Source organism: Amblyomma maculatum, chromosome 1, assembly GCF_055883805.1.
Source record: "Amblyomma maculatum isolate TAMU_Amacu chromosome 1, ASM5588380v1, whole genome shotgun sequence".
NCBI classification, from domain to species: Eukaryota; Metazoa; Arthropoda; class Arachnida; order Ixodida; family Ixodidae; genus Amblyomma; species Amblyomma maculatum.
Window position 1 is genome coordinate 55,806,309 of NC_139344.1, and position 26,966 is coordinate 55,833,274.

Genomic DNA, 26,966 nt, shown 5'->3' on the forward strand with positions numbered 1-26,966 from the left:
GTGAGTGGCTTAAAGGCTTTCATTACATTAACGGTCACTTTTGTGTCCTTACTCCTGCTATGCTTTTTGTTGCATACATATTGAGAGGTGGAAGGCTGCTTCATTTGCTCCATTCTGCTCCAAACTGCTTTTCCTGCGCCATCCTGTTCCAAAACGCAATATTGCTCCAAAACCGCTCCAAATTGCTCCAAGCTGGCTGCTTCGATGTTCTGCCATCAAATTTAGTGGGTACGGGTTTTTGCCACGCGGTGTGCCATTGTATGGCCTACAAAAGATGTGACCTGTGCTGTAAGTTTCGTGTGGCCGCCATAGTCGAAACGATGGCAGCACACCGATGGGTAGCAGAGTTATAGTGAGTCTCCCACTGGGCCTAGTACATATGATTTTTTCCTAAGCTAGAAAAGCATAGAGTATAATAAATGTTTGTTCACGAGTAAATTTAGAACAAGCCACAAGCGATTGTAGGGAATTAATTGCAAAAAAAAAATGTTCTGTGCTCTTGGCATAGCATGAACTTGTGGGCGAGTTGGTCTGACATATCTAGTGAAGCAGTGCAACGGCACAAGGCCAGGGGAAGAAAGGGACTGTCCCTTTCTTACCCTGGCCTTGTGCTGTTGCGCTGCTTCACTAGACTTGGCATAGCACCTTTTCCCAGCCTTTTGAATCACCGGTGGTGATAGAAGTGAGAGCAGGGAGGGAACTAGTCACAAGCGCTAACATGTCATTAGGAAACGTGTCCAGCAATAAGGAACTGAATGAGTTGTTTTATTGGTTGTGCTATGAAAACAAGGTTTTTCACCATTGAGCCTGTTTGTTAATAACAAGCGTGCCAAGCCTACGTCAGACAAAAACATACTTGAAGCATTATAGGGGTGACACCACGAAGGTGCGAATCACGCAATTACAATCATTTGACAAAATGACGGTCGAAATGACAATCATAAAAGAGTATTGGAAACATACAGGGCCTATCACCAATTTGTTGAAGCCCCAGTGTCGCTTAAGCACAAGGAGCCACTGGCAGAAGGCCGTGAAGTAAAGAATCTGAAGGAGGAAGAGGCTACCCTTCAGTGCTGTCTCTCCTCCATGAAGGTGCTACTGACCAGTGACCAGGACTTTATCAGCACAGGCTTAGGATAAAAAAAGTATATGCACAAGATATAGAGCAGAAATGTACTGCTCGTTGATGTCAAACTAGTGGTAGTGCTTGAGCGCATCAAAGTGGTAGACTCCGCATTTGAGTCTGTCTAGTTAAAATAATCAAAATCTTTTAGTCAAACTTCTTGCTCTGGTATGAAGTGTAGAAGCAAGCATTCTGTTTGCTGCTAGTCTGTTCCACATTGAATAGAAAGGAATCAAATTGTATGTTTTTGCATGACAGGAGCAAAAAATTGTACTTAATAAAAGTGTTTGACCTTAGAAACTTGCTCCAAAACATAATCTGAATGCTCCAAAGCTGCTGCAGAATGCTTGAGCCTGCTTCCGTCCCTGCATATTTGTTCTTCTTTTTCTGAATACTTTGGCTATTAAACCATGATGCTTAACTATGGAGGCCAGTAAAAAGCCTTTATTTATGTCAAAAACCTGCTATGGTGGCTCTGTGGCTTTGGCATTTGTCTGCTGATCGGGAGATCAACACCAGCACAGTTCGATCTTGGCTTCGACAGCTGCACATCGATTAAGCATTCTCTCTGTCAGATATGGTGGGAAAACCAGCTAAAGTAGAACCCCACTGTAATAAACGCGGATATAGTAAAGTGAAACTGAAGTTACAGTTCCTCTTCCGTAGACTACATTTTTTGCCCCTTTGTAGTAAAGATATGTTTGGTAAAAATCAGTTATAGTAAAGCACGTCTGGCCGCGGTGACGACTTGTTACGAAAAGAAATCACCACATGCGCTGCCTAAGATCGTGAGGGAAGTCTTTTTTTTTTTTTTTTTTTTTTGAAAAGAAAAAAATGCCTAACAGTAGTTTTCTTTTTAAATGGCTTTACCACTAGTCTTGGCAGCACTCGATAGGAGCCAACTTTACGTAGGCCTTGAAGCCATGAGGGAAAGCATGCAGTGCATACAAAAAAAAGTAAAGCTGTTTACAAACATGGAAAGAAGGCAGCGCGGTCCGTTCAGAAAGTAAAGACTAGTAAAAGTGCAGCGAGAAATAGGGAAGGAACGATCAAACATTCGTTGCACTATGCAGCATGGGGCAATGGTGGCAGGAAGGGTAGGCGTAGCGTGTGTGGTTTTGCAGTGCTTGACTGCCGCGTGCATTTCTCATCTGTTGCCTTTTAAAAGACAGAAACAGTGGAAGATGACACCGTGTTCATGCAAGGCTTTGGTTTTCACATGAAATCCAACTCTGTTGTAATCATAGCCACGTTGCCTCCATGGTGAGGTACTTCCACAAGATATAAACAAAAAAACCTTATAACTAAAAAATTGGCATGAACAGACAATAACAGAGAGATGGAAGGTATTTTAGAGTGCTTTTATCATTAGGCAACAAGACATGTCCAGTAAGCAGCCATTTAATTAGCAGACAGCATCTTCAGGACCATGTCATCACCAACAACTGATATAGTAAAGATTTTTGTTGGCCCCTGTGACTTTACTATAAAGGGGTTCTACCGTATAACAAACCATGCTTCAATACAAGTATTTTAACAAGTTCAGTACTTGCTAAGCGGGGTGGAAAGGTCATGAAAATGCAGCACTTTGTTTTGCAGAAAGCTAGGCACACAGGAGTCATTCATTTCCAAGGCCCCGCATTGCGAGCCACGGAAGCTGCAGCATAAAGGATGCATTCCCAACTGCCAGCCTCTCTACATTTCACTTGTGCACTAGCTGTCACTGTTTTTCGAGCTAAACCACTGTAACATTGGCATTATTATTTTTTTAGTGCGTAGCACTACTAGTTGCAATCACGGATTTCGCCGATGTCTGTCCGAAGCCGCTCACTCTCTCTTTCTCTTCCTGAACTTGAAATGGAGAAAGAGAAGGTGGCGACACGCGTGTCGCACGGCTCAGCATTGAGGAGGTGGAGCAGCCACATAGCCTCTCTCTCTCTGTCCATCGGTCTCTCCGTAAATTTGAAGAGGAGGAAAGGAAAGTGGCGACGCCTACATCACGCGACTTAACACTGAGGGGGCAGAGCAGCCGCATAGATGCACCCAATGAGAGAGTAAGACAGTGAGAGAGAGGTGTGTCTGTTGCTGGCGTGGCAGCTGTCAATGGGCAGCGTTGCACAAGCGTGTGTTACTCCGGGGTGAGCAGTCGTGTGTTGCTCGCATGACCTCATCTTCGGCATCTCTTCCCTCGCATCAGTCATTCCTCAGCCCTCACGGACAGGCATTCACGGTGCTCCCTGGATCTCGGCTCCGTGCTGCTCACCGTGTTGTGAAGCAGCTTGTGCTCACCTCCGCGCCTTAACTGGCGCTCGCCTTCAAGCGCGTTTACTTCTCTCTTTCTCTCCCCCTATAATCCCACCCCAGACCTTTCAGCCGCAGAGCAGTGCATTGTAAAGAGGTGCATAGTGCCTATTTTCGTTGATTTCTGAAGATGGTGTAAAAAAAGCTGAGGACGCGGCTGCGCCGCTCGTTTGCTTCGCGTCGCAATGGATGATACCGGGCCGTCAGGCACCGCGGCGCGGGTTCGCCATGCTTGACGTGCAGAAGTACAACTGTTAAGCAGTGCTACACGCACCTACTTCGCATTTGATTAACTATGCAAATTGGCCGTAATTTTTTTTTTTTACACACTGTTAGTTTTTATTGACCGAAGAGGCATATCTCCTACAGTATCCATGTTCAAAACACCATACAGATATTGTGTTAGAGTCATCAGGTGTAGATTTTATTGCTCGTAAGTTAGGAGAGCTTAAGAATTTAGTGTCCTCATTTGAATGATTGTTTTATGAAATTTAACCACCCTGGTACTGTGGCTTCTGGACATTTCCTAGGGCAAAGCCTGGGGACCCGCTCCTCATGGAAGAACCTGCAATTAAGGCCATTGCTGAGGCCCATGGAAAGACTGCAGCCCAGGTATGCAAGTTTATTCTTAATACTAGGCTGTGCACAGCTAAAAAGTTAAGGTCTCTCTGATACTGTCATACAAAACCACACAAACAGCTCATGTATACAGTGTGGGATAAATTTGGTTTCTCTGGGCAAGAGTCAAGCCACCATTCCACCCTGTCATTTGAAATGCATCAGAGTTCAAAGCAACAGCGTTGGCCATGGTTTTGGGACCAAATGGGTGCAGCATATGTGCTGACAAGAACAGAAATACTAGGCGCCCTTCCATTTATTGCCCAAAAGAGATTATCCATTGCCGCCTTCCTTCTGCTTGTGATCTTACACTGACACATTCTTCAAAAAAAGCAAAACACCACACGAACATAATTTGCAAGAATACCCCAAAAAAGAAAATATATGAGCTGCACTAGATTTTATACAGACGGCTGAAAATCATCAAATTATGTCAGCCCCGCAGGAAGCATCTATTAAAGCAGATGTTTGCGTGTACGGTGCGACACTACGAATCCCGAGCACCCACGCTTAGCCGTGCGTGGCATCGCCGTGTCTGGGGAAAAGGGGATTCTGGCGGTTGAGCCGAAGCCGAGTGTTTGGACCTTTAAGGCCCCTCGATGGAGGCAACACACCACTTTGGCCCACGCTTCCCATAGACGGCACCTCCGGTCTGACCCGATTGGGGGAAATCGGCAGTCACCTTTTCCTGTCCTCCCCTCCATCTTTCACTTTCCTATTTCCTTTCTCACAACTCTCCTGTCATCTCCTCTCTTCCTGTTATTTCCTTTTTCCAGGCAGCTAGGGTTAACCTTGTGTGACTAACCATTCTGCGTTACGCCATGTTTGGTTATAGTCTGGGTGTACAGCTGGCGTGAGCAGGACCTTACAAGCTCCTGTTCCGTCCCTTTGTTGGGCTCCGTGGTGGGTGACCGCCACCCTGGCCAAACAGGCAGTATTTTTTATGGCTTTTTCTTTACCTTCAAATGATCGCTCCCGAAAACGGGGGCACACCGATGAAACAGCAAAGGTTTTCCCAAAGAATGCCACCAGCTTTCCACGTTTCCATGTTATCCTTAGCGAAGACAGAGAAAAATCAGCTAGACTGTTTTCACCATTTCTGGTTACCAAGACACTAACCGAGGCAATTGGCCAAGGGTACAAAGTGAAAAAGCTACCGAACGGTGACCTCCTTTTGGAAGTTTTGTATAATCATCAGTTCGAGAAACTCAAAAGTGACATGCTTTGGAAATTGCCCGGTAACAATCTTCCAACACCGTTCATTGAACACAGTGCGTGGAGTCATTTCTGACTATGACCTAAGGTACTTGAGCGAAAAAGAACTGCTCGAAGGACTAAAAGACCAGAATGTCACTCAGGTTTATAGAATCAAGATCAGACGAGATAACCAAGAGACACCGACCAAGCACATAGTCTTTACCTTTGCATCGAGCACACTGCCCGAAGATGTAGAGGTTGGGTACACAAAGATAAAACTAAAACCACACATACCAAACCCACATCGCTGTTTTAAGTGCCAGAAGTATGGCCATGGCTCGCAGACCTGCTGAGGCCAACTCACCTGCGCAAAGTGTGCTTCACACGAGCATCCCGCAGAAAACTGTCAAGTTGAAACACCTCGTTGCATAAACTGTGAGGGCAGCCATGCAGCTTACTCACGCACATGCCCAACCTGGATACAAGAAAAGGATATTCTCACATTGAAAGTCCAAGAAAACTTAACTTACAGGGAAGCGCGAAAGAAGCTTGCCTCTTCTCAGAATCCTATACTCTGCTATAGCAGGGGGCAACATCACAGCAGTCTTTGACACCTGCCCAGGCCACACATGGTGAGCCTCGGATAGGGCCGTCCGCCCCCAAGGTGGATGGAGCTAGTGCTACTCCACCACCTTCAAAGCAGGCTGCGCGGACCGACAGGTCAGAAGGCCCCAAGGCCTCTGCAGTCACGGCAAGGCCTAACACAAATAAGTCTGTGTTCTGCACAGTTGTCCAGCTTGTCCGAGGACGCAATGGACACAACAAACAATCATCCGGGGCCGTCAACATCAGGCAGGCATCGGAGCTCCTCGAAGCAAAGTAGAAAAAAAAAGGCCCGAATTACTGGCCCAGAAAAAACCTAGTCTCTCTACCTTCCTTTAAAGATGGCGTTCCTAGTCCAATGTAACTGTAGAGGACTTTTAAGAAACTACAGCAACATAAGAGATATTCTCACTTCACTATCACCTGTAGCGCTGTGTCTACAGGAAACCAGTCTAGGTTCACACCATTCAAATATACTGAAAAAATACAGTTTTCCTCCGTGACCGAGAGCGAGCCAGCAGGCTCTCCGGTGGTGTTGCCATAATTGTAGAAAAGGACATCCCAGCAAATGAACATAAAATTAAATACTCGGTTTGAAGCGGTGGCAGTCACTTTACTTGCATTCAAAACAATAACAATATGCTGCATCTATATTAAGCCACACCGGACTATAACCCTTCATGACCTTGAAGATCTTTTAATTCAACTACCAGAGCCTTATATAATAGTTGGCGGTTTTAACGCCCACTCTCCCTTTTGGGAGAGTGAGAAAAGTGATAACCGTGGACAAATTGTAGATTTTATTCTATGTAGCAATATTTGCTTATTAAACACGGGCAAACCAACCTACTGCTCACCGAGCACGGGAAAAATGAGTGTTTTAGATTTACCTCTTTCTTACCCTCTGTTTTTAACGATTTTAATTGGGATATTTTAGATAATCCATATGGGCAGTGGACCACCTACCAATACTAATTAACTTATCATCATCACCTGCAATCATTCCATCCAAACCACAACGCTGGAAGTTGCATCTAGCTGACTGGGCGACATTCTGAGATAAAGCTAGATTACACGAAATGTTTTCCGAAAATCTTTCCATTAATGAACTAAACGAAAACACAGCTTGTATCCTTGCCGCCGCAGAATTTGCTGTCCCACAATCCTCAGGAGTAGTACATCAAAATCATAAAGTCTGGTATTCTCCAGATTTTAGGAGAGCAAAAAAAGCAACAAGACAAAGCCTGGGGAACATTCCGCAGATATCCAACATACGAAAACTTAGTTAATTTTAAAAAGCAAGAGCTAAAGCTCGCTACGTCCAACGAAGTGTCGAAAAGGACTCGTGGCAAAGATATGTAATCTCCATAAACAGCTCAACTACATCAAAAAAAAATGTGGGAGCAGGTTCAGAAACTAAATGGCAAATTTTTTCACCCTTTACAATCCCCCTCCTACCAGCACCTGGTATTCAAACCACTCTAATGGAACAAGCAAATATATTAGGGGAACACTTTGCAACAGTCTCTAGTTCATCCCACTATACACAGCCTTTCCTAAAATATAAAAGTATGGCTGAGAAATATAGACTTCCAACAAGTGGTGGCACAAACGAACCTTATAAAAGAAAATATACTGCCCACGAAATAAATACAGTACTCTCTGCTGGCAAAAAAACAGCCCCAGGACCTGACAGAATACACTATGAAATGTTGGCACACCTTTCTGATCCCACAGTAGAAGCACTTTTGAAACTTTTTAACAAAATATTCACACTAGGAAAGATACCCGATGCTTGGAAGAGAGCCGTTATAGTTGCATTCCTTAAACCCGGAAAACCGCCTACCTCCCCTTCTTGCTACAGGCCCATAGCCCTTACGAGCTGTCTTGCTAAATCTTTTGAGAGTATATTAAACATTAGGTCAATTTTTATTCTGGAACCACGTAATCAGTGTGGGTTTAAAAACGCCTGCTCAATAACGGATCATCTCGTTAGGCTTGAAAACACAATTCGAGAAGCATTTATACATAAACAGCACTGCCTCGCTGTTTTTTTCGACAGGGAGAAGGCATATGATACAACTTGAAAGTTTGGTATTCTGCGTGACCTAGCAGATTTAGGCATCCGCGGCAATATGTTGAACTGTCTAAACGATTTTCTTTCAAACCGCTCGTTCTCTGTACGCCTGAGCTCAACCCTGTCGAGAACTTTCACTCAAGAGAATGGCGTACCTCAAGGATGCATTTTAAGCACTACTTTGTTTGTTAATTAAAATAAATTCATTGTCTAGAATAATCCCGAAATCTATTATGTATTCACTCTACGTTGACGATCTCCAGATTGCATGCACATCTTCAAACATAACGTGTGACCGGCAGATACAGTTAACAATAAATAGGTTAGTTACATAGGCGGACAAAAATGGTTTCCAGTTTTCCGCACAGAAATCAGTGGCTGTCCACTTCTCACTCAGACGAGGCTTGCATACCGACCCTTATCTGCACCTAAAAAAAACTGTGCTACCTGTCAAAAGCGAGCACAAATTTCTCGGCATTACTTTAAAGCTTAGCTTTCTACCTCACGTAAACATTTTCGAAAAGAAAGCAGCACACTCATTAAACATACTTAAGATACTCTCAAGAAAACACTGGGGTTCCGACAGAGCTCGCCTTTTAAATATCTATCTGTCTGTAACCCGCTCTATGTTAGATTATGGATCTATAATGTATGGGTCAGCGAGACCCTCTTATCTGTAACATCTGAACCCAGTACAGAACTTAGGTTTGCGGCTCTCAGCTGGTGCATATAGAACATCTCCTGTAAATAGTCTTTATATTGAAACAAATGAACCACCCCTCACAAACAGAAGAATTACATGTGCATATGTACTTAAAATAAGGTCTCTGCCAAAACATGTCTGTTACCCCATAGTTACCCAGTGCCTATCTAGAACACTCTTTGAAATAAACCTCAAACAATCAGACCAATAATTCTTCGTTTTGAACAAATATGCCAAGAATTAGATATACTTCATTCTCTTCCAAATATTGCCCGAAAATCCAGTCCACTGCTGCCCTGGTATCATTTCCCTGCTGCACACAACATTACACTAACACATTTCCGTAAGAAACAAACACCACATCAACACATACTACAGGAGTTCTTGGCACTAAATGAAAAACACAGAGATTACACAGAGTTCTACACAGATGGGTCGAAAACATAGTTCCATGTTGGAAGTGCTGTGATACAAGGAAAATGGGAAAAAATAGTACAGTTATCGGAGTTCTCATCAATTTTCACAGCCGAATGTCACGATATTTCTTTAGCAGTAGAAAAAATATTAAAGACCGGTATTAAAAATAGCATCATTTATAACGGTTCTCTCAGCGTTATCACAGCATTAAATCATAGAAATGCTACAGAACCTCTAATCGGAGACATCATACATAATATAATAGCTGAAGAAACACAGGAACATATAATTAAATTCTGCTGGGTACCAAGCCACGTTGGAATCAGCGGCAATGAGAGAGCTGATGCATGTGCTGCAGCAGCCCGTCATACAGTGAAAGCTCGTTAATTCAAACCCTGATAATTCGAATTTTCGGATAATTCGAACTACACTACTTGATCCGGCCAAGCTCCATAGAGATCTGTGTATAAAAAAGCCCGTTAATTCGAACGTGAGTCGATTCCGCTACAGATAATTCGAACTACGCGCCGCCGCGTCTGGGCGGTTTGGCGCACATCACGCGGAAAAAAAAAAGAGTAAAGAAACACCTTTGCGATTGGAAGGTATAATTAGAGGCTGCGCACGTCCAAAACGGGGACAGAAGATAGAACCAGGTAAAACCATGGAAGAGTGGGTAAAACTTAAATGGCGCCATGACCGGCGCGGCGACCGGCGGCGTTAAATGGAGGGGACAGTGGCCGCGGCGGCGGCAGCCTGCTCTTTCTCCTGCGCAACCTCCGTAGCTCGCAACTAAATACTCGTTAATTCCAAACATGTTAATTTAAAAATAGGGATAAGTACTGTCGGCGCGATCCCAGCCAACGCCCATGAAAGGCTATGATCTGGGACGGGCACTATGGGTTAAACTTTTTTTTTTTTTTTTTTTTTTTTTGCGATAGCCATCCATCCTTCCAACCATCAGTCGTCAGCGGGAGCACGCGAGTCAGCCGCGATCATGACGCTTGCTTTTAGCACAGTTCGCTTCAAAAGCCGCTTGCTAACTTTTTTTTTTTTTTTTTTTTTTTTTTTTTTGCGATAGCCATCCATCCTTCCAACCATCAGTCGTCAGCGGAAGCACGCGAGTCAGCCGCGATCATGACGCTTGCTTTTAGCACAGTTCGCTTCAAAAGCCGCTTGCTGCTATCGCGCGTTCCCATTATTGGAGTGGCAGTAGACGACGCCTGCCCCAGTTGCTCATAGCATGATAAAGCGAACATACTGAAACGACAAGCGCTGGCACTTTGCCAAGTTTGCTTCCTCCCCCACCCCCTCCCCCTGCTGGAGCTAAAGTCAAAAGATAAACAGGCCGTTATCGCTGGGCAGCATCTTGGCTCATTGCCAAGAAATGTGTTGTGGACCGTGACGGCGCACTAAGGACTGAGGGCTTTATTTTTTTATTTTATTTTTCCCGTAGGCACAAATCGGGGCTGGGTGGGTTCATTATGCGAGCGAGTTCGTTATGCGACTAAATACGGTACATTTACTGTAATACAAATGGTTCTTGTCAGTTTTTTCGAGGCCATTCGATAATTCGAACATAGGATAATTCGAACGTTTTTCCCGGTCCCGTGAAGTTCGAATTAACGAGCTTTTACTGTACTAAAGTACAGCCAGTCAACATACCACATTAAGATGTTCTAAGACTTGTAAAGATAAAACTGAGAATAAAATGGCAGACTTTATGCAACAACGAAATAAGTAATAAGTTACACCTTGTCAAACCGATCATCGAAGTCATTTTATATCATCTTCGCATCGAACACACTCATCTGACACATAGCTTCATTCTAAAGAAAGAGGACAGACCTCTGTGTCAAGAATGCGGAGGTGAACTAACAATACATCACATCCTACTTTCATGTACTAAACTAGAGAAGTTAAGGAAAAAATATTTTACACATTTTTACACAGAACAGATCCCTCTCCATCCCAGCCTGCTGTTGGGAGATGGTGCACTGGTCGAAGTTAACAATTTTCTCCATTTCCTAAAGGATGCAAACCACCTGAACAAACTAAAAAAAAAAAAAAAAATCAGTCCTTATTTACAAAATAAGCATAAACCTTCCTGGTGCATGATAGCCTGGGTTGCTTATGCGCCGAAAACCCCAATACAATACAATACAATACAATACAATTCAAATTGGGTCAGATGTGTAGTTGCGCAAAGCAACTAAGAAAAAGTAGTAATGCTACCGAACTATGCATCCATATTTATAGTTGAATCTTATGCTGTCTGCGTAGCCGTGGACAGAGTAATAAGCCAGAACCCCACAAATGGCATAATCTGTACTGCTTCCCTGAGTCTAATTTTGGTATTACACTTCAAAAATGCAGTTCAACCTTTAAAGGGCCACTGTCTAGGGAAGGACCTTTTAAGCAAAAAAGCCCAGTGTGTCGATCAGGTACTGGAGATAGTCTGTGCAAAATGCTACAGTGACACGCGCGCCGCAAAGCAACGAAAATACAAATCAAAGCTTTCTCATGTTCTCCTTCAGGAAGCCAGCTTCCCCGTTCCCTGCACTGGCTCGTTGAGCCGCAACTATGACGTCTTAGTCGAAAACGACGTCCATTGGTACGTCTTGCTGTCTGAGGGTGAAGGATGGGTGTCTACCGCTCGTTGCGCGCTTTTCCCTCGCCACGGCCGGACTGAATCTAGCGGCGCGCGCTGCCTCGCCCTTTTTTTTTTTCTTTTTCGCGCACGCGGAGTGCCACGCCCCACCTCCCACTAAACGCGGAGGAGGAAGGGGAATTTGTCTTGCAGAGGCTAGACGACCAGCAGGAGAGTGAAAAACCTTTGCGAGGGAACGGGAGGAGAGAAACACGACAGAATTGGGTGATTGCGGTGGCTGTAACTGCGTTATTAGTTACTCTTTTCAAAAATATTTTGCGGCCTTATATTCTGGGGGCGAAGTCTCACAGTCACCGGGGAAGAAAATATTTTCGACCGGAGGGTGGACAGTGGGCCTTCAATAGGAAATGTCATCAACAACAAAAAGAAGCCACTACATGAGGACGCACGATAACTTTCTTCTGGGTTCCAAGTCATGTCGAAATAGATGGTAATGAGAGAGCTGACTTATGTGCTGCAAAAGCTTGAGGAATGGAAAAAAAGAACACATACCTCGCCTACTAAGATTGCATCAAGTTGGTACAGTTTAAGCTAAGAGGTTGATGGAGGTCAAATGGAACAGTGAAGAAAACGATAAGCTATACCTAGCAAAACCCATCGTAGGAGAATGGAAGAGCATTTTTATGAAGTAATTTTGTGCTGTTTATATATTGGACACACACACTTGACACGCAGCATTTTACTGAGAAAAGAGGATAAACCCCTTTTTGAGATATGAGGAGGCGAGCTTACTGCAAACCGTATTTTGGTCTCATGCATAGGACTGGAACAGCTACGGGGGACGAGACATGTTGCTTTTTTCAACAATGAATGAATTCATTGACTTCACTCATTGGTAAAAATCCACTCATTGATATTACATCTGTTAGTTTTTTCAAAGAATCAGAGGTGGGTTAAACAAATTTTACTGCTCTAAAGACTTTTTATATTGACTGACCAAATAAACTCGTTAAACGTTGTGTTTGGCGCATGATGGCCTTAGCTGCCTATGTGTGATTAAACTAAGCACAACACAGAAATTACATTTACTGCTATTCAAAACAATACTGCTCACCTGCAGCAGATGGGGAGTTCTCAGAGAGACTATGTTAGGGAACCAAAGACGTCTACTAATGTACCAGTGGGTTTGCAGTCAAGAGCTTAGCTACATAAGGGCAGAAAGCGCAATACCGTGCAGTTCATAAAAGGTGTACCTCTGATCATGTGCCCTGGTGGTGAAGTGTGAAGCCATGCCACTCATCCATGTGCCTCCAGCTGAAGGGAGTAAAACCCGTTTCTTCTCGAACCAGTTTGTGACACTGGTGCTGCATGGCAAAGGTGCTTGGTTCTGATAATTTTTGCCTGAGCAATGTCTAATACTAAGTGCATTTACTTTCTTGTGCTGTTATTTGACTCCGTCATTGGTTGCTGTGACAATAGTGGCGATTTCTTGAGGCATTTTCAGTGTCTCGCAGTCCACTGATGTGCCACTGAAGCTCATCTGACGCCACATTCTATAAGCTTCCGTTTTCCATATCGTTTGGTCGGATGTCAGAGTGATTGCAGAATCAGACGAAAGAAGTGAGCAGCCGTTCAAAGAAATCGCAAGATAGTGGGGCTCACCCCTAGCAATAGCCAGCGCTATTCGCTGCACATGTTGGCTAACTATTGGCTGGGTCATGAAGCCAATGCTGAGGTGCAATCACTAATGAGCAAATGGTTCAGTTAATTTCCATATTCCCATGGATGTTTGAAAGCCATGGCTTTGTCACCCTGCAACAGTGACCTAATAGATCCTAAATGGAAAATGGAAGCATATAGAATATAGCCCCTGATGCTCCTTTTAGCTTTACTCAAAACTGTGTTAGAAGGGCATTCCAGACTTATAATGCATCTATGAGAGCTTGAGGTTAATGAAATGTGAAGAGGCACACCTTAGTTGAGATTCAATATTTCAAGAAGGATACTTTATCCTTGGCAGGCTCTGGTAAAGTCTGGTCCTTTTGCATAAAGGATTAGTGCAGAGGAATACTAAGTTGAGCTAGGTTGAGAGATCAGGTTCCCAGTATTAAAAATCTAATTTTTCTTAGAACAAAGATTAGCCAGAAACGTGCATAAACGCAGTATGTTGTGTGCAGTTAAACTTGTATGTGATGGACCTCTGTGTAGTGAGTTCCCCAATATTACGAAGTCTTCTTATTCCTCAACGCCGTCCTCATTGAAGGGTGCGTGTTTGAAAGCTCTATGTAACAACCTTTTTGCAACGATTGGCCTTGATACAGCAAACTTATGGCACTGACTATCGTTTAGAATCTAAAAGATAGTCAGTGCCATAAGTTTGCTGTATCAAGACCAATCGTAAATTCAGCAACATCTGAAATTTAGATATTGCTGAATTACAGAAAATTTCAGAAAGTTTCAGAAAATAACTTTGATTAATGGGGGATGCGTACTGTAGACACTTGCAAGGTGGTTTCCCATAGTTTCAGTCATTATTCTGGTTTTCATTCTGCATCATTATTTCAAGTCATGTGAAAACTGCATATAGTGAAAGCTTGGATGTATTGAAAAATCATGGACATTTTACAGTTCCGTTATAAGCAGGCTTAATTGTAGTAGCACCTTTCAGAAATTTCAGTACTAACTGCATCCGATGAATTGAATTCTTCGCCATCCATAATTGGCGCATTGCTTTCATGCAGAACACTGCTTTGACAGGAAGTATTGTCACAGTATCAAAGCAGTCTGATAAATTCTGTATTGAGAAGCATCACTTGCCTCGTTTGCTTACTGGTGCACTTGTACAACAACCTCAAAAGTGCGAACCAGGCACAAGCTTACAGACAGATTTGCACTCTCCAGACTGCAAAGCTGCCTTTAGCATAAAAGATGGTAAACTGGTCTTTCTGCCGAGTGGTATGATGGTGCCATCTCTTGATAAATGTTGGCACTAAATGCTGTGTAATTGTGGAAATGTTCTGTTTCAGTTTCTTTGAAGATACAAGTCATATAGTGCGGTAACATTGCTGGTGTTTCAAGGCGATGTAATTGAGTGGTAATATTGGAGACGTGTATACTGTTTTCTCATTGTCACCCCTTTTGTCCTTGCGAAATGTAGTTACTTTTCTTAAGGGGGGGTAATCCGTGACTCTATTGCAGCCTCTTTCTGTGCCTGGACCACATTTGTACCTGATTGAGGCTCCATCACTTTCTTTGACTCTGATTCTTGACAGTCTCCATCTTCTTGGCCTCTTCTTTGGTCCTCTACATTTATGAAGACTTCTGTTAAGCAGTGTCTTAGCTGTACTGCTGGATGTATCAGAAGAGGCAGGAAGAGTTTTACTCAGAAATCTGTAGAACCATAAATAGGCTACTTGTAGAAGGCATTCAACATTCTTTCTTGTTTTATTTTTTATTCCAGGTTTTGATTCGCTACCAGATTGAGCGAGGAGTGATTGTCATCCCAAAAAGCGTGACAAAAGAAAGGATCATTTCCAACCTTGATGTATGTGTACTTTGCACTTAAATTGAATTGCCATCCATGTGTTTATACTTTTCCTCCTGTCACGCAAAACTGCAGCTGAAATATTAACTTTAACAATGCAAGTGTAACATGTCATAAAGCTGACTAGCGTAATCTGAAAGATCACACTGCAGTTGTGTCACCTTTCAGCTGGAAAGGTGCAGCTAGAGATGTTGAAGCATAAGATCATCATAGGTCAGGAGGAAAGGCACTCCAGCCAAGTGCTAGATAGCCACCTTGACTACACCTTTCCTGTGTACTCTTTCATGTGTCCTACGTCTAGGGGTAACTATTTGATTTTTATAAAAGTATGCAAATTTCATTTTTTGGAAGTTAGTTTTAACCGACAAAAGTTAGTATTCTTGAATTATGTGCTTTAGCTAGTGGGCTATCAAGAGAAGAGAATTAACAAAGTGTAGAAGACTGGCATGCAGAGGTAGTAAACGATCTGATCAAGTAGTGCATTGGTGCATCTGAATATATTGTGCCTCTACTTAATATGCATGTTGCAGGCTGAGAGGCTCCACATCTGCAGAATACGTTGTCTACTAGTAGTAGCACTGTTCCCCATCGTCATTGTTTTGTGGTTACTTGGTTAAGCACAATTCTTTTTTGCATGCAGGCACATTCGAAAAAGGTGCATAAATGCAAAAGTGTGATGCTCTGTGACAACTCTTTAAAAGCAGGCAATTCTAAGGGGCGTTGGAAATAATTTTTAATAAATGGAGCATTTATTAACCCTTGTCTTCAAACCACATGAAATAAAAAAAAAAAGTATCCTTGCTTATAATCTGCACAGTTACATGAAAGAAGTACAACTAGCAGCTACAATTCTGCAAAAAGTTTCATTAAATTCATTACTAAAAGATTGCTGCAACGATGCCACTACCATCTGATTCTGTCATTCAGTCATCACTGTCACTGCCATAATCTGAAGCAGCCTTGTCACGCTGTTGCTGATAGCATTTCTTAAAACTTTTGCCTACCATGTCGGTCAGGATCGCACTCCGTTGGCACAGCTGGCCTTCATACATATTTCGTTTGCATGAAGGTGTTAAGGTTGCCGGCCATTCACCGAGTGAACAGCTGCTTCACATGCACCTTGAACGGCTTGTTGAGGGAGGCTTCGAGTGATTGAGCATTGACGTCATGCTGCCAAATATATTGACAGGGTCTGTACTGCTCTCCATGAGGTGAGCTTTTATTGCATTTGTGCAATGGCCTTGGAAAGGATCGAAAACCAACATGAGCCAGTGTGCCAACGTGGCACCAGGTCTTTTTTTCCCAGATCACTTAAATCTAATCGAATCCTCATCTACCTGCTCAACGATCTTCGGAGGCAGTGGCGTGTTTGGCAGCGTCTTGCGCTGAAATGTCGCTTATGGTCACAGCTTTGTGCAATCGGCCAAAAGCACACATCATCACAGTACAGCGCAGCTTGGTGTATCTGCCTGTTAAGACACTAACAGATTTCGAGACCTTTTTCTGGAGTGCAGTTTCCAGCGGCATCTCACTATACACTGGAGTTTGATCTGTATTTCCTCTTATGCGATAATGAATAGCTGTATTCCTTTCTGAGGCTGATCACATAATGCTGAAAGTTCAGTAGTTGTTCTTCATATGCATCAGGAAGCCACTGCAATATGGTCGTTCGTTTCCATATTCAAAACTTCCCTGGCCATAAACCACTTCAACCATCCGTGGCTCGCTCAAAACTTTTCGCGTGGTATGGCCAGTGCTCAGGCCAGCTGGATAGTTTCCGTTTTTGCCATCGCTGTAGAAACAGTGTGGTCACTAATCTTTCGTTCTTCTGTGAAGTTCGCAAGTGACATCTTGAGCTTAAGGTGAGCACCAGTCTTTGGACCGTGGAACGATCACCATTCTCTTGTTCGTTGTCTCAAGAGACTCCATCTTCTGCCAGGCGCAAATGCAGGACTCATCCATGTCATATATTCTTGTGCTGCTTTGTTGCTGACCTCTTCAGCAACAAATATGATCTGCAGCTTTGCTTTTGTCATGAGCAACTGCCACCGAGACCTCACTCTGGGGGTACAGTGGCTACCGAAGGCCCAACGTTTTAACCAAGACCTACTAAACTATAGACCTGCACACGTAGCGGGGCCCTCTGGAGCAGCATGTGCCAAATTTCATTATCTTTTTGGTCATTGAGAGTGCTTGGTTGATGAGTTTGTCTGCTATCATCAACAACCGATATTTTGCAGTTGAAGTACATTTGCTCAGACTTTCTCTCCTCTCTCGGAGTCAGCAATCAAAACAGCTATGATAACTTTTTTTGCTCTATGACAGAAAAAGAAAGCATAGTCTGTTCTGCCCCCTTGCTTTTTGTCTGGACCTGCAGGGGTCAAATAAAATAATGGAAAAGGCTATTTGTCACAACAGGTACATACTAGCACCACACTGCCGATATTGTTTCTACCCTAGCGGCTAAGGGCATGAACTAGGACATGCACATTGGAGCTGTGCTATCTGCAAAGGTCTTAATGCTAAAGAACCCCTGCTGATCGAAATTATCCGGAGCCTGCCACTATTGTGTCCCTCATAGCTAGAGGTTGGACTTCTCGGTCTTTATTTTTTTATATTTAAGCAGACTTTTTTCGATATTTATTTCAGAATGCGAATTCCACTTTTCTTTCTTTTTTTTTTGTTATTTTGGGAGGGGAATATTTTTTGTACAAATTTGTACTGAATTTTTCCGGTGATTTATTGCATCATTCTTGTGTGGTGAGAAATTACTGGTATTTCATTACTATTAATTGTCAAAACTGGTAACTTGAATGCTCAGGCTTCCAAAAAAGGCTCACGCAAGACTGCCGCATACCACCAAAAAAAATAATTCATATGTAGAAAATAATGTTCGCAGAAAAAAAAAAACAAAGCTGCATTTTAAGCAGCCGAAAAAGTTGGGCGAATATTCAAAAAATGAAAGCAGAAAAGTTCAACTGCTAAGGGATTTGTATTGCTCAAGCAGGTAAAAACTATAACAACTCGGCCTTTTGAGCCAAAGTGGACGTTACTAATATCTCTGTCACACGAGCAGATTTAATGTCATTCGATTTCTTTCGGTGCTACATCGTAAAATATGTCATTTGCAAATGGTGGCAATTACGATCAGCTATTAAAAAATACTGCACTTAAGGAACATCAGTGCACATAAAAGGCGTTTGAAATCACTGTGTAACATTTTAAACCTGATCAAAACATTTCTGTACGATAATTCAGGCGAAAAACATTACTTTTGGCGGTGCTGTAGTACTTTAGCCATAAAAATCCAAGCCAAGTTACCCAATACACAGTGCGGAGACGCACAGAGACACGTAGAGCTTGTAATTGACATCCAAACTGTGTGAAACTGTCACAACTTCAAATAGTTCCGAGATAAACATACGGGGAGATGCGACCACCAAGGAACAAAGAGCCCAAAATGATTGTGAGTCGCTGCCATGACTGGACCACTGCTGTGACCAAGAGTAATGCCGTTCCGCGAGAGCCTGCAGTGCGAATAATTTTACACCTAAATTAACAGGTTTTAAAACGAAACTCTAGAAATATACTTTTTTAATTTCATTGTGCGCAGAATATGTTGCTTTACTTGTTTCTGCTGCGTATCTGGCGTCAAGAGTACACATTAGATTCGCTATCGAATGCGAATGAGTTTCCCAAACTCGTTCGGCGAAGAATGTTATTTGAACCTAATGACATTAAATTTTCTCATGTAGCAGGGGAATAATGACATTAGATGCTAATGTCATTTGATACGAATGACATTAAATTTGCTCGTGTGACAGGGGTATAAGCCAGTGATGATATTAGTGACTATAGTTTTGATGCTTAGATATTGTTTTATTTGCAGTTAGTGGTCTGAAATTCAGTAGGTAACTGCTTAGTTGATACCTCTTTCACTTCTTTGTCCTGCTTATGCTCACTATTTACATTGAACATGTTTGCTGTCAATGATTCTGGCTGTACCATTCTCAAAGGTTTTTGACTTCAAACTTACACCGGACGAAATGGAGACCATCAATGGTTTTAACAAGAATCATAGATTCCTTCATCTTTCTTGGTAAGTGCACCTGTCCATTCACATGAGATAAATTTGTGTATTTAAATACTCTTCAGGGTACAATTGTTTTTAAACCTTATTTAACACCTGTTACCTTTTGGGGGCACAAAGCTAAAACTTTATTGCATGTCACTTTGTAGAATTTGTAGGGGTGTGCAAATATTGAATTTTCGAATATGAATATCGGAATAAATTGCTTTCGAATAGCGAATATCTGATCAGAGAAAAAAAGAAATGGAAAATAAAAAAATAGAAAACACCGTCTTGTTTATTTCAGAATTCACATGGTATTTGCAAATAAAATTAAACTAGAATTACACAGAATTATATATCGTACTGTAAAATCCGGAATAAATTTTACACAGGTTCCGCACACCAGTTTTTTGTACAAAAAGGACCTGCGTAAAACTTGGTGGAGCTGTCATATCTCTGCTAAATACAGCAAGCTCTTATTAATTTGGCCTTGAAGGGACCAATAAAAATGTCTGAATTAACTGAAAGCTCGAATTATCGAATGTGCTTGAAAAACACTGCCAAAAACCGTTTGCGTCATAGTAATTTTATCTGATTTTTTTTAGTACGACGGATGTCTATATATGAGATGAAACCAAAGAAAGAATGTTTCTTCCTGATTTCGACAAGTGCTTCGCTTTGCGCACACTGTAGGGAAGGCCCTCCTCACAAAGGGGAAAGTCCATCTTCACAAAACGACTCCTTTGCGTTTTGAGGATAGCCCACGCAGTCAAGCATTATGGTGAAGCGCGCAGTGCATAGAAACTAGTGAATTCGAAAATTTTCTGCGTATATGAAAATCTTCGAACATTTCAAAATTTCAAATATTAGTTTTATTTGAATACGAATCAAATAACAAACATATTTGATTCATATTCAAAATTTACAATATTTGCACACCCCTGAAGATTTTAATTTTTTAGTGTATGAGGGTGTTTTCTTTACCTTTTATGAAGCTTATGGAAAAATAGCAAGAGATAATCGAGAAAAAGCGTTGCTTAAGTCAGCTCTCTGCAAGCACTCAGAAAGTGATCGTGTTTGTCACTATTAATGCTTTTAGCTGTAAGAGGGAAAAATATAAATTCTGAAAAAAAAAAAGGTAGCAACCTAAATGGCTCCTGAAAGCTAGTAGCACAAGCTTTTGCATTAGCTCTCTTGGAAAGGGTATGAGGCAGCTCTGAACACCGTTTTTTTTATATTAGTATCTGTTTTTTATGGCAAATATAAAATGGGTGTTTTGCCTGTAATCATCACACACTGAATCAGGTTGGTCAGAAACAAGCTTTTCTCTGCAGAAAGCATTGTGGTGTCTTTCACATCCTTGGTAGATTTGATAAGGCAGTTCTCTCACGTGGAAAGGGCAAGTTTTTAAATAAAAATTATGGGATGGTGCGTCACAAATTTCACAAGAAATAGGTTGTTTCGGTCCTGATGTAAGCATAGGACGTACTCAAAGATAGGTGGTATGAGTCACCATTTGAAATGATCGCTAGAATTCTTGTGCATGCTTACGGCACAGTTTGGTTTTCTAGTGCACACAGTGCCCTTCGGCATCCCTTGTATGCAAATACACATTTCCTCGATGACGTCTTCAGTACTCGGACCTGAATGTGGCACATGTCTGATCACCCGCCGTGGTAGCTCAGTGCTTAAGATGCTTGGTAGCTGATCCAGAGTACCCGGGTTTGAACCCGACCTCTGTGGCTATGTTTCGATAGAGGCGAAAGCAAGGCGCGTCTGTGCTGTGAAACGTCAGTGCACGTTAAAGATCCCCAGGTGGTAGAAATTACTCCGTAGCCCTCCACCATGGCACCGCTTGCATAGGTGCTACAGTAAAAGGAAAAACAATACAAAAAGTTGGAAAAGTGGGGATGTGCAAATATTGAAATTTTTGAATGGGAATCAAATATGAATATGGGGAAAAGGTGCCTTTGAATATTGAATCGAATAACTACTATCTGATCAGAGGAAAAAAATTTGTAAAAAGTTCCCATCAACTAGCAGTGTTCCACGAACCAGTTATACTTCATTTGGACAGCTAAAACATGGGAACATCGACGTAATGAAATTTTTGGCTGCAATTAGGACTTCGTTATATCGAGGTTCAACTGTATTCGAAAAATTCCGAATATCAGTTTTTCGAATACGAATTAAATAACAGGCATATTCGATTACTATTTGCAATTTCGAATATTCCCACACCCCTAGAAATCTTGAACATAAAATAAAAACCGTAATAAAATAATTCGGAATATACAAAATGAGGTATGCCCTGCCGCCGTGATGCAGTGGTTAGGGCGTTCGGCTGCAGCGGCTGCTTTTTGATGGAGGCGAAAAGCAAGGCACCCGTGTGCTGTGCGATGTCAGTGCACATTAAAAGAACCTTAGGTGGTCGAAATTTCCGCAGCCATCCATTACAGCGTCTCTCATAGCCTGAGTGGCCTTAAACCAACCAACCAACAAAATGAGGTACATTGCTTCTGTTCTAGGTTGTGAAAATTTGACATGCCTATCTCAAAGTTGCTTTTTTGTTGTTATTTGAAACTGGTGTGTCACCATCCAGTTCACGCGATGGTTGTTGCAAGTCTGATGCACCCTTTCTCCAAACTACACCTTTTAGGCATACAAAGCCAAATTACAAATTAACTTATTTATGCTGTTCTTATAAGAACATCACTAAATTGCTAAATACAGTCAAACCCGGATATATCGAATTTTGGTTATATCGAACTCACGGAATATCCCCTTGAAAATCCCATGTAAAAGTATAGGAAAGCCGCATCATATACCGAACTCAATTTCACCGGTCGTTCGATATATCGAACTCCGCACCATGCACTAGAAAGTGTGCCTTCCCCAATGACAATCGCATCACCCTCGGCCGTTTGCCGCGTGACGTTTTCAAGCCACGCGCGGAATGAATGAGAGGGGACAGTTCGGCTAGGGCAGCGCCGTGCCCATTCCCCAAAGGCGCGCGCATCTGCAGTTATCGTTTCCCGCGCGCCAGCACGTGACGTTTGCAAGCCATGTGCGTGAATGAACCAGAGAGAACCGGTGGGAACGAGAGGGGAAAAAATAACGCGATAGAGCGAAGCGCAAGGGTGTGCCCATTCTTTTGCCGAGCTATCTCTCTCCTTCCTCTTTCCCGGCCTTCGTTCGCAGTAGCACGCTCTACGCATGCACCAAGCAAGCTCAGCCCGTTTTTCAGTCAGAACATCAGACGCTTTCTCCGGCGTGTGTTGCGAACCCTCTGTGCGTGGCGGCTGATGTGGCTATGGCGCCTGCGGAAGTTAAGAAGCGGCAGATCTATCTTTTTTTTTTTTGCGAGAGTCATTTGTTCTTATCGTTGTGCTGTACGCGCGGTGTAGCGTAAGATATGCCGTTAGGAAGCGGCTTTTTTTTCTTTTTTCTTCTTTTTTTTTTGCTGGAGTCGTTTATTCTTGCATGTATGAATCAACGAAAGCATGCGGTCGGCTGCAATCATGACACCAGCTGTTAGCATTTTTCGCTTCAAACAGCATTTGCAGCTACTTTATTACGCTTTCCAATGATTTTGTGGCAGTAGACTACGCCCGCCCCAAGCGCGGCGTGATAAATCAAACCAGGCTTGTGCAATCAAGTCATCATGGGCAGTCTGCCAAGTTCTCTCCTCGCCGCAGCAGGAGCTATCAAAAGATAAACACGCTGCGACGTTATCGCTGCGCAGCATCTTGGCGTGCTGCCAAGAAATGAGCTGTGGATGAGACGACAGAAACGAAATGCGACATGCAAGTGATAACGCTGGCGATTTCTGCCGTGGCCACAGAAACCTTGTTTTGAGCTGCAGTGCTGGGGTGGTGGCTACCGCAGATTCCAACAAGTTGGAAATTTTTTGCTCTGTCGCTGCCGCTCGTCGCTGAGATCGCTTAATCGCTTGCATGTGAGCGAGCTGGCCTTAATGCTTTTTTTTTTTTTTTCAAAATTCTGGAGTGCAAAAGTGGAGGGTGGGCTCATTATGCGAGTGAGTTGATTACACGACAAATACAGTATCGTTTTTTCGCATCGTAAGTGCCGTCCCAAGCCGATTTCTGTATATCGAATTATCGATATATCGAACTATTCGCGATCTCCTTCGAGTTCGATATATCCAGGTTCGACTGTATTTGTTTTCACTCAGTGTTCTGCTCGTGATGCAGCTTGCAGTCTGTGCTTTTGAACTTTTTGTGATCTATGATTGCATGATTTGCGAAGGGCACTGAGTTGTGGCCTGGGCCCACCAAGTTTGAAAATCTCTGAGAGTTTGCTGGTCAGCACAGCTCATTCTGGAGGAGCCAGCACACATACCGGAGCTTTCCTTGTTGATATCCTAGCTTGAGTTGTTAGAACTCTAGTGAATAACAATAAAACAGTGAGGATGCACAGTTAGCATGCATAGCTACACAAGAGAAAGCTGAAATTGAAAGTATACTTACCTTGAGCCACTAGTTCAAGGCTGATCGTCACTTGAACCATCATCAGAGCTGAAGTCTGAGCTCATGAAGTCGTCTTCAGATTTTTGATATTGCTGTCATCAAAAAGAATCCCAGTCGGAGAAGCTGAATTAGATGACTGATGCTAAATTCTTTAGCTTTAGGGTATGATCAGAGAAACAAATATCCTCCAAGTCACTCAAACGTGCGACTAGTCATACAGCATTGGTGACAATTTTTGGCCGCATTTAAACAAGCCACCGAAAAAAAATTGATCTGGTACACTTAAGCTCCACCTTTAAGGGTATGACACGGTAGCTTAGGTTACCAGCCCACATATAAAGCCCCACTTTGACCAAGTCGTATGAACGTGCCTGCGTGGCCCAGGGACAACATGAATGCAGTGGTCCTGGCAACCCGATTCTGACATCACTCTTTTGTATGGAAGGAAAGGCCCGGATTGGCAGCTCCTGCCAAGCGTAATGTTAAGCAACCATAAGTCCAGTTATTGCTCGGCCATGTCAGCTGCCAATTACCACCTGCCAGGGCCATGCTCAGTATTGTTTGCTCACAATGGCAATGCCATATTTTTGGTTAGCAAGGTCTTTAACCCTGTCGCTTTAAAATTAAGGAAAGGTTTTAACGCAGCGAAACCTAAGCAAAGTGAAAACAGACGACTCCTGCATGGATATCTGCGAACCTCAAGGGCACCACAGCCGGATCTAGATGACATGAAGGTGTCGAGGGCATTTTGAAGGGGGAGGTCCCAGGAGGTTATCCAGACGGTAACGGTGGAGGGAAAGGGTAGGCAGGGAACTGGAAGGCTGTGTGGCAGTGTCAGGCAATGTTGTATATTTGTGGAGATATTGTTACAGCGCGCACCGAGGAGCGCTGCACCAGAAAAGGAAGAGGCGCCAGCGCGAGGGTTAGAGAATAAACGAAGAGCGGCGGGGCAAGTGGTGTTTGCCTGGTGTCCTCCGTTCTTCTGTGTCTATCTCTAGGCGGGCACAGCGTCCCACAACTTTTTGCGTCCCACATCCCACACCAGCGTCCCACAACTTTTCAGAAGTGGGATCATGCCACTCACCCGCTCCCAAAGTCAAGGACCCGATGTGCCAGACAGGACTCTGCCACCAGGCGATGGCGCCGACGACTCAGCGGCTGGCGCAGCTAGACCTAGACGCTCGGAGGGGCTTGGTCCTTCGCAGCAGCTGGATGTCGGTATTGAGTGCCTCCTGGATATAGTTACTCAGCGGATGGACGCATGGGAGGCCCCTCTGACTGCCCAGGCTGTGAGAGATGGAAGCTCTCCGGCGCAACTTCCGTCACCTTGTGCCAGCCGAGCCGAACACAGGTCATGAGTCTTTAGGCGTCACCGCCACCGCTGCCTCCAGCCCTGCCGTCACTGGGCCTGCTGTCGTAGCTGCCAATAACGTGCTCGGCGCGGGTGCATCATTGGACGTAGTGGAATTACCCACATTTGACGGCACTATCTCGTGGGATGCTTACTGCATCAAACTGGAAGGTATTGCGACGGCGAGAGGCTGGGACGAGCAAATGAAGGCATGGATGCTCGTCTCCAAACTGAGAGGCCCGCAGCTGAGCTGCTGCAGAACGTGCCGCCCGACCAGCTAGGCTTTACATCGTCCTGGTGGGCCTCCTGTCCGACCACTACAGTGCTTCAGGTCAACCCCGTGCACAGTACCACCGCTTGCGAGCCCGCCGTCAAGAGCCCGGGGAGACATACCAAGACCTCGCCGCCGCCATTGAACGCCTGGTTCTGCAGTCGCTGCCGGTGCACCTCAGAACATTGTGGCCCTGGTCGGTACCGAGGCGTTTGTTGTCGCAATCCGACTCCCTGAGGTGCAGCGCTTGGTCCGTTTTGGGCGTCTTGAGTCTGTCCGCGCCGCCATGGCGCTCGCCATCGAGGCGGAATTGACTTTGTTGGCCACGCGAGGGTCGCCACCGTCTGCCACGCGCACAGTCTCGGTGCAGACTCTTCGATTGGCAGTTCCTACAGTGGCCTCTAACCGACGCGGGCGTAACGACACCCGCACGACCTGCTTCCGCTGCGGCCTGAGGGGGCACTACACGAGGGACTGTGCTAGCCTTCCGACGTCGGAAAACAATTTGGCGGAACTCATGGGGCACCGTTCCGCCGTCCCCACACTCGTTCTCCTTGTCCCCTCCTTTCGTCGGCTTCGATAACAACTGAAGCTCCCTACATACTCGTCGACGTCGCTCTGCTTGACCAGCACGTAGAGGCCTTGGTCGACACCGGAGCGGCTGTCAATGTGCTGGACAAATCGTTTATTGTTAACGAGCCCCACCGGCTTCTTCCAGCTGCCAAAACCTGGCTCTTAGCTTTTAATGGTGCCCCAGTGGTGCAAGTCGGACGTGTCATTGTCAATCTGACAGCGCTCGGAAAGACCCTCTTCACCAAGTTTGTTGTAGCAGACAGCCCTATTTGGCCAGTGGTCCTTGGGTGTGGGTGGAGCCAGCAAGCCAGAGTCGTCCTTAATTTTACCACAACAGAACCACGGGCGAGCCGAACTCTGCGTGGGCCGGGTTGGCTTAGCCGGATTTCAAGTCTCGGTGTCGCCCTGTGGCAGTCCCTGGTGTCGGCGACCAAGCGTGCCTCAGAATCTGTGCGTTACCTCGCAACGAAGTGGCCACGTAGTGTCAAGCCGATCGACGTCACTACCGTGACTGTAGCATCCGCCGCGACTCTGCCACCGGGTGCGGCAATGTGGGTGTATGCCAAGCTTGACTGTCCGATCACAGCGGACGTGCTTTTCGAACCCATCCGGTGTTCAGCTCCAGCCCGTGAGATGACCTCCCCTCGAAGCCTTCTGCCTGTGCTCAAAGGAGAGGCCCACGTATTTATGCTTAACATCAGCCGCGCACCTCTCGTGCTGACTCCTGGCACTCAATTGGGTACAGCCTCAATCCTGAACTCCGGATCACCGGTTGCGTCTCTGCAACCTGAAGCACTGCCTCAGCACCCTCCAGCGCCGGCGGTCCTACCATGGGAAACATTTAACTTTGGCCCCCACCCTCACCTACGCAGAGCTTGCCTCTCTCAAGGCCTTGCTGCTCGAACATCGCAGTTGCTTTGCTCTAAGCACCGGTGAACTCGGGTGCACTTCCTAGGCCCAACACCGGATCAACACCGAAAACCGCGGGTCCATTCATCACCAAACTCGCTGGGTAGCT

The 26,966-nt window shown here is 44.3% G+C and overlaps 1 protein-coding gene across 2 annotated transcripts in view; it reads left to right on the forward strand.

Moving 5' to 3' along the window:
* LOC146202409 (aldo-keto reductase family 1 member B1-like) overlaps nt 1-26,966 on the forward strand; it is a 59,520-nt gene that overhangs the window by 27,423 nt on the left and 5,131 nt on the right. For both annotated transcript variants that reach the window (XM_084588159.1, XM_084588158.1), the window contains 3 exons: nt 3,955-4,036; nt 15,108-15,191; nt 19,208-19,290. In XM_084588159.1, coding sequence (XP_084444285.1) covers nt 3,955-4,036; nt 15,108-15,191; nt 19,208-19,290 — 249 coding nt within the window. The remainder of the gene's footprint in view (nt 1-3,954; nt 4,037-15,107; nt 15,192-19,207; nt 19,291-26,966) is intronic.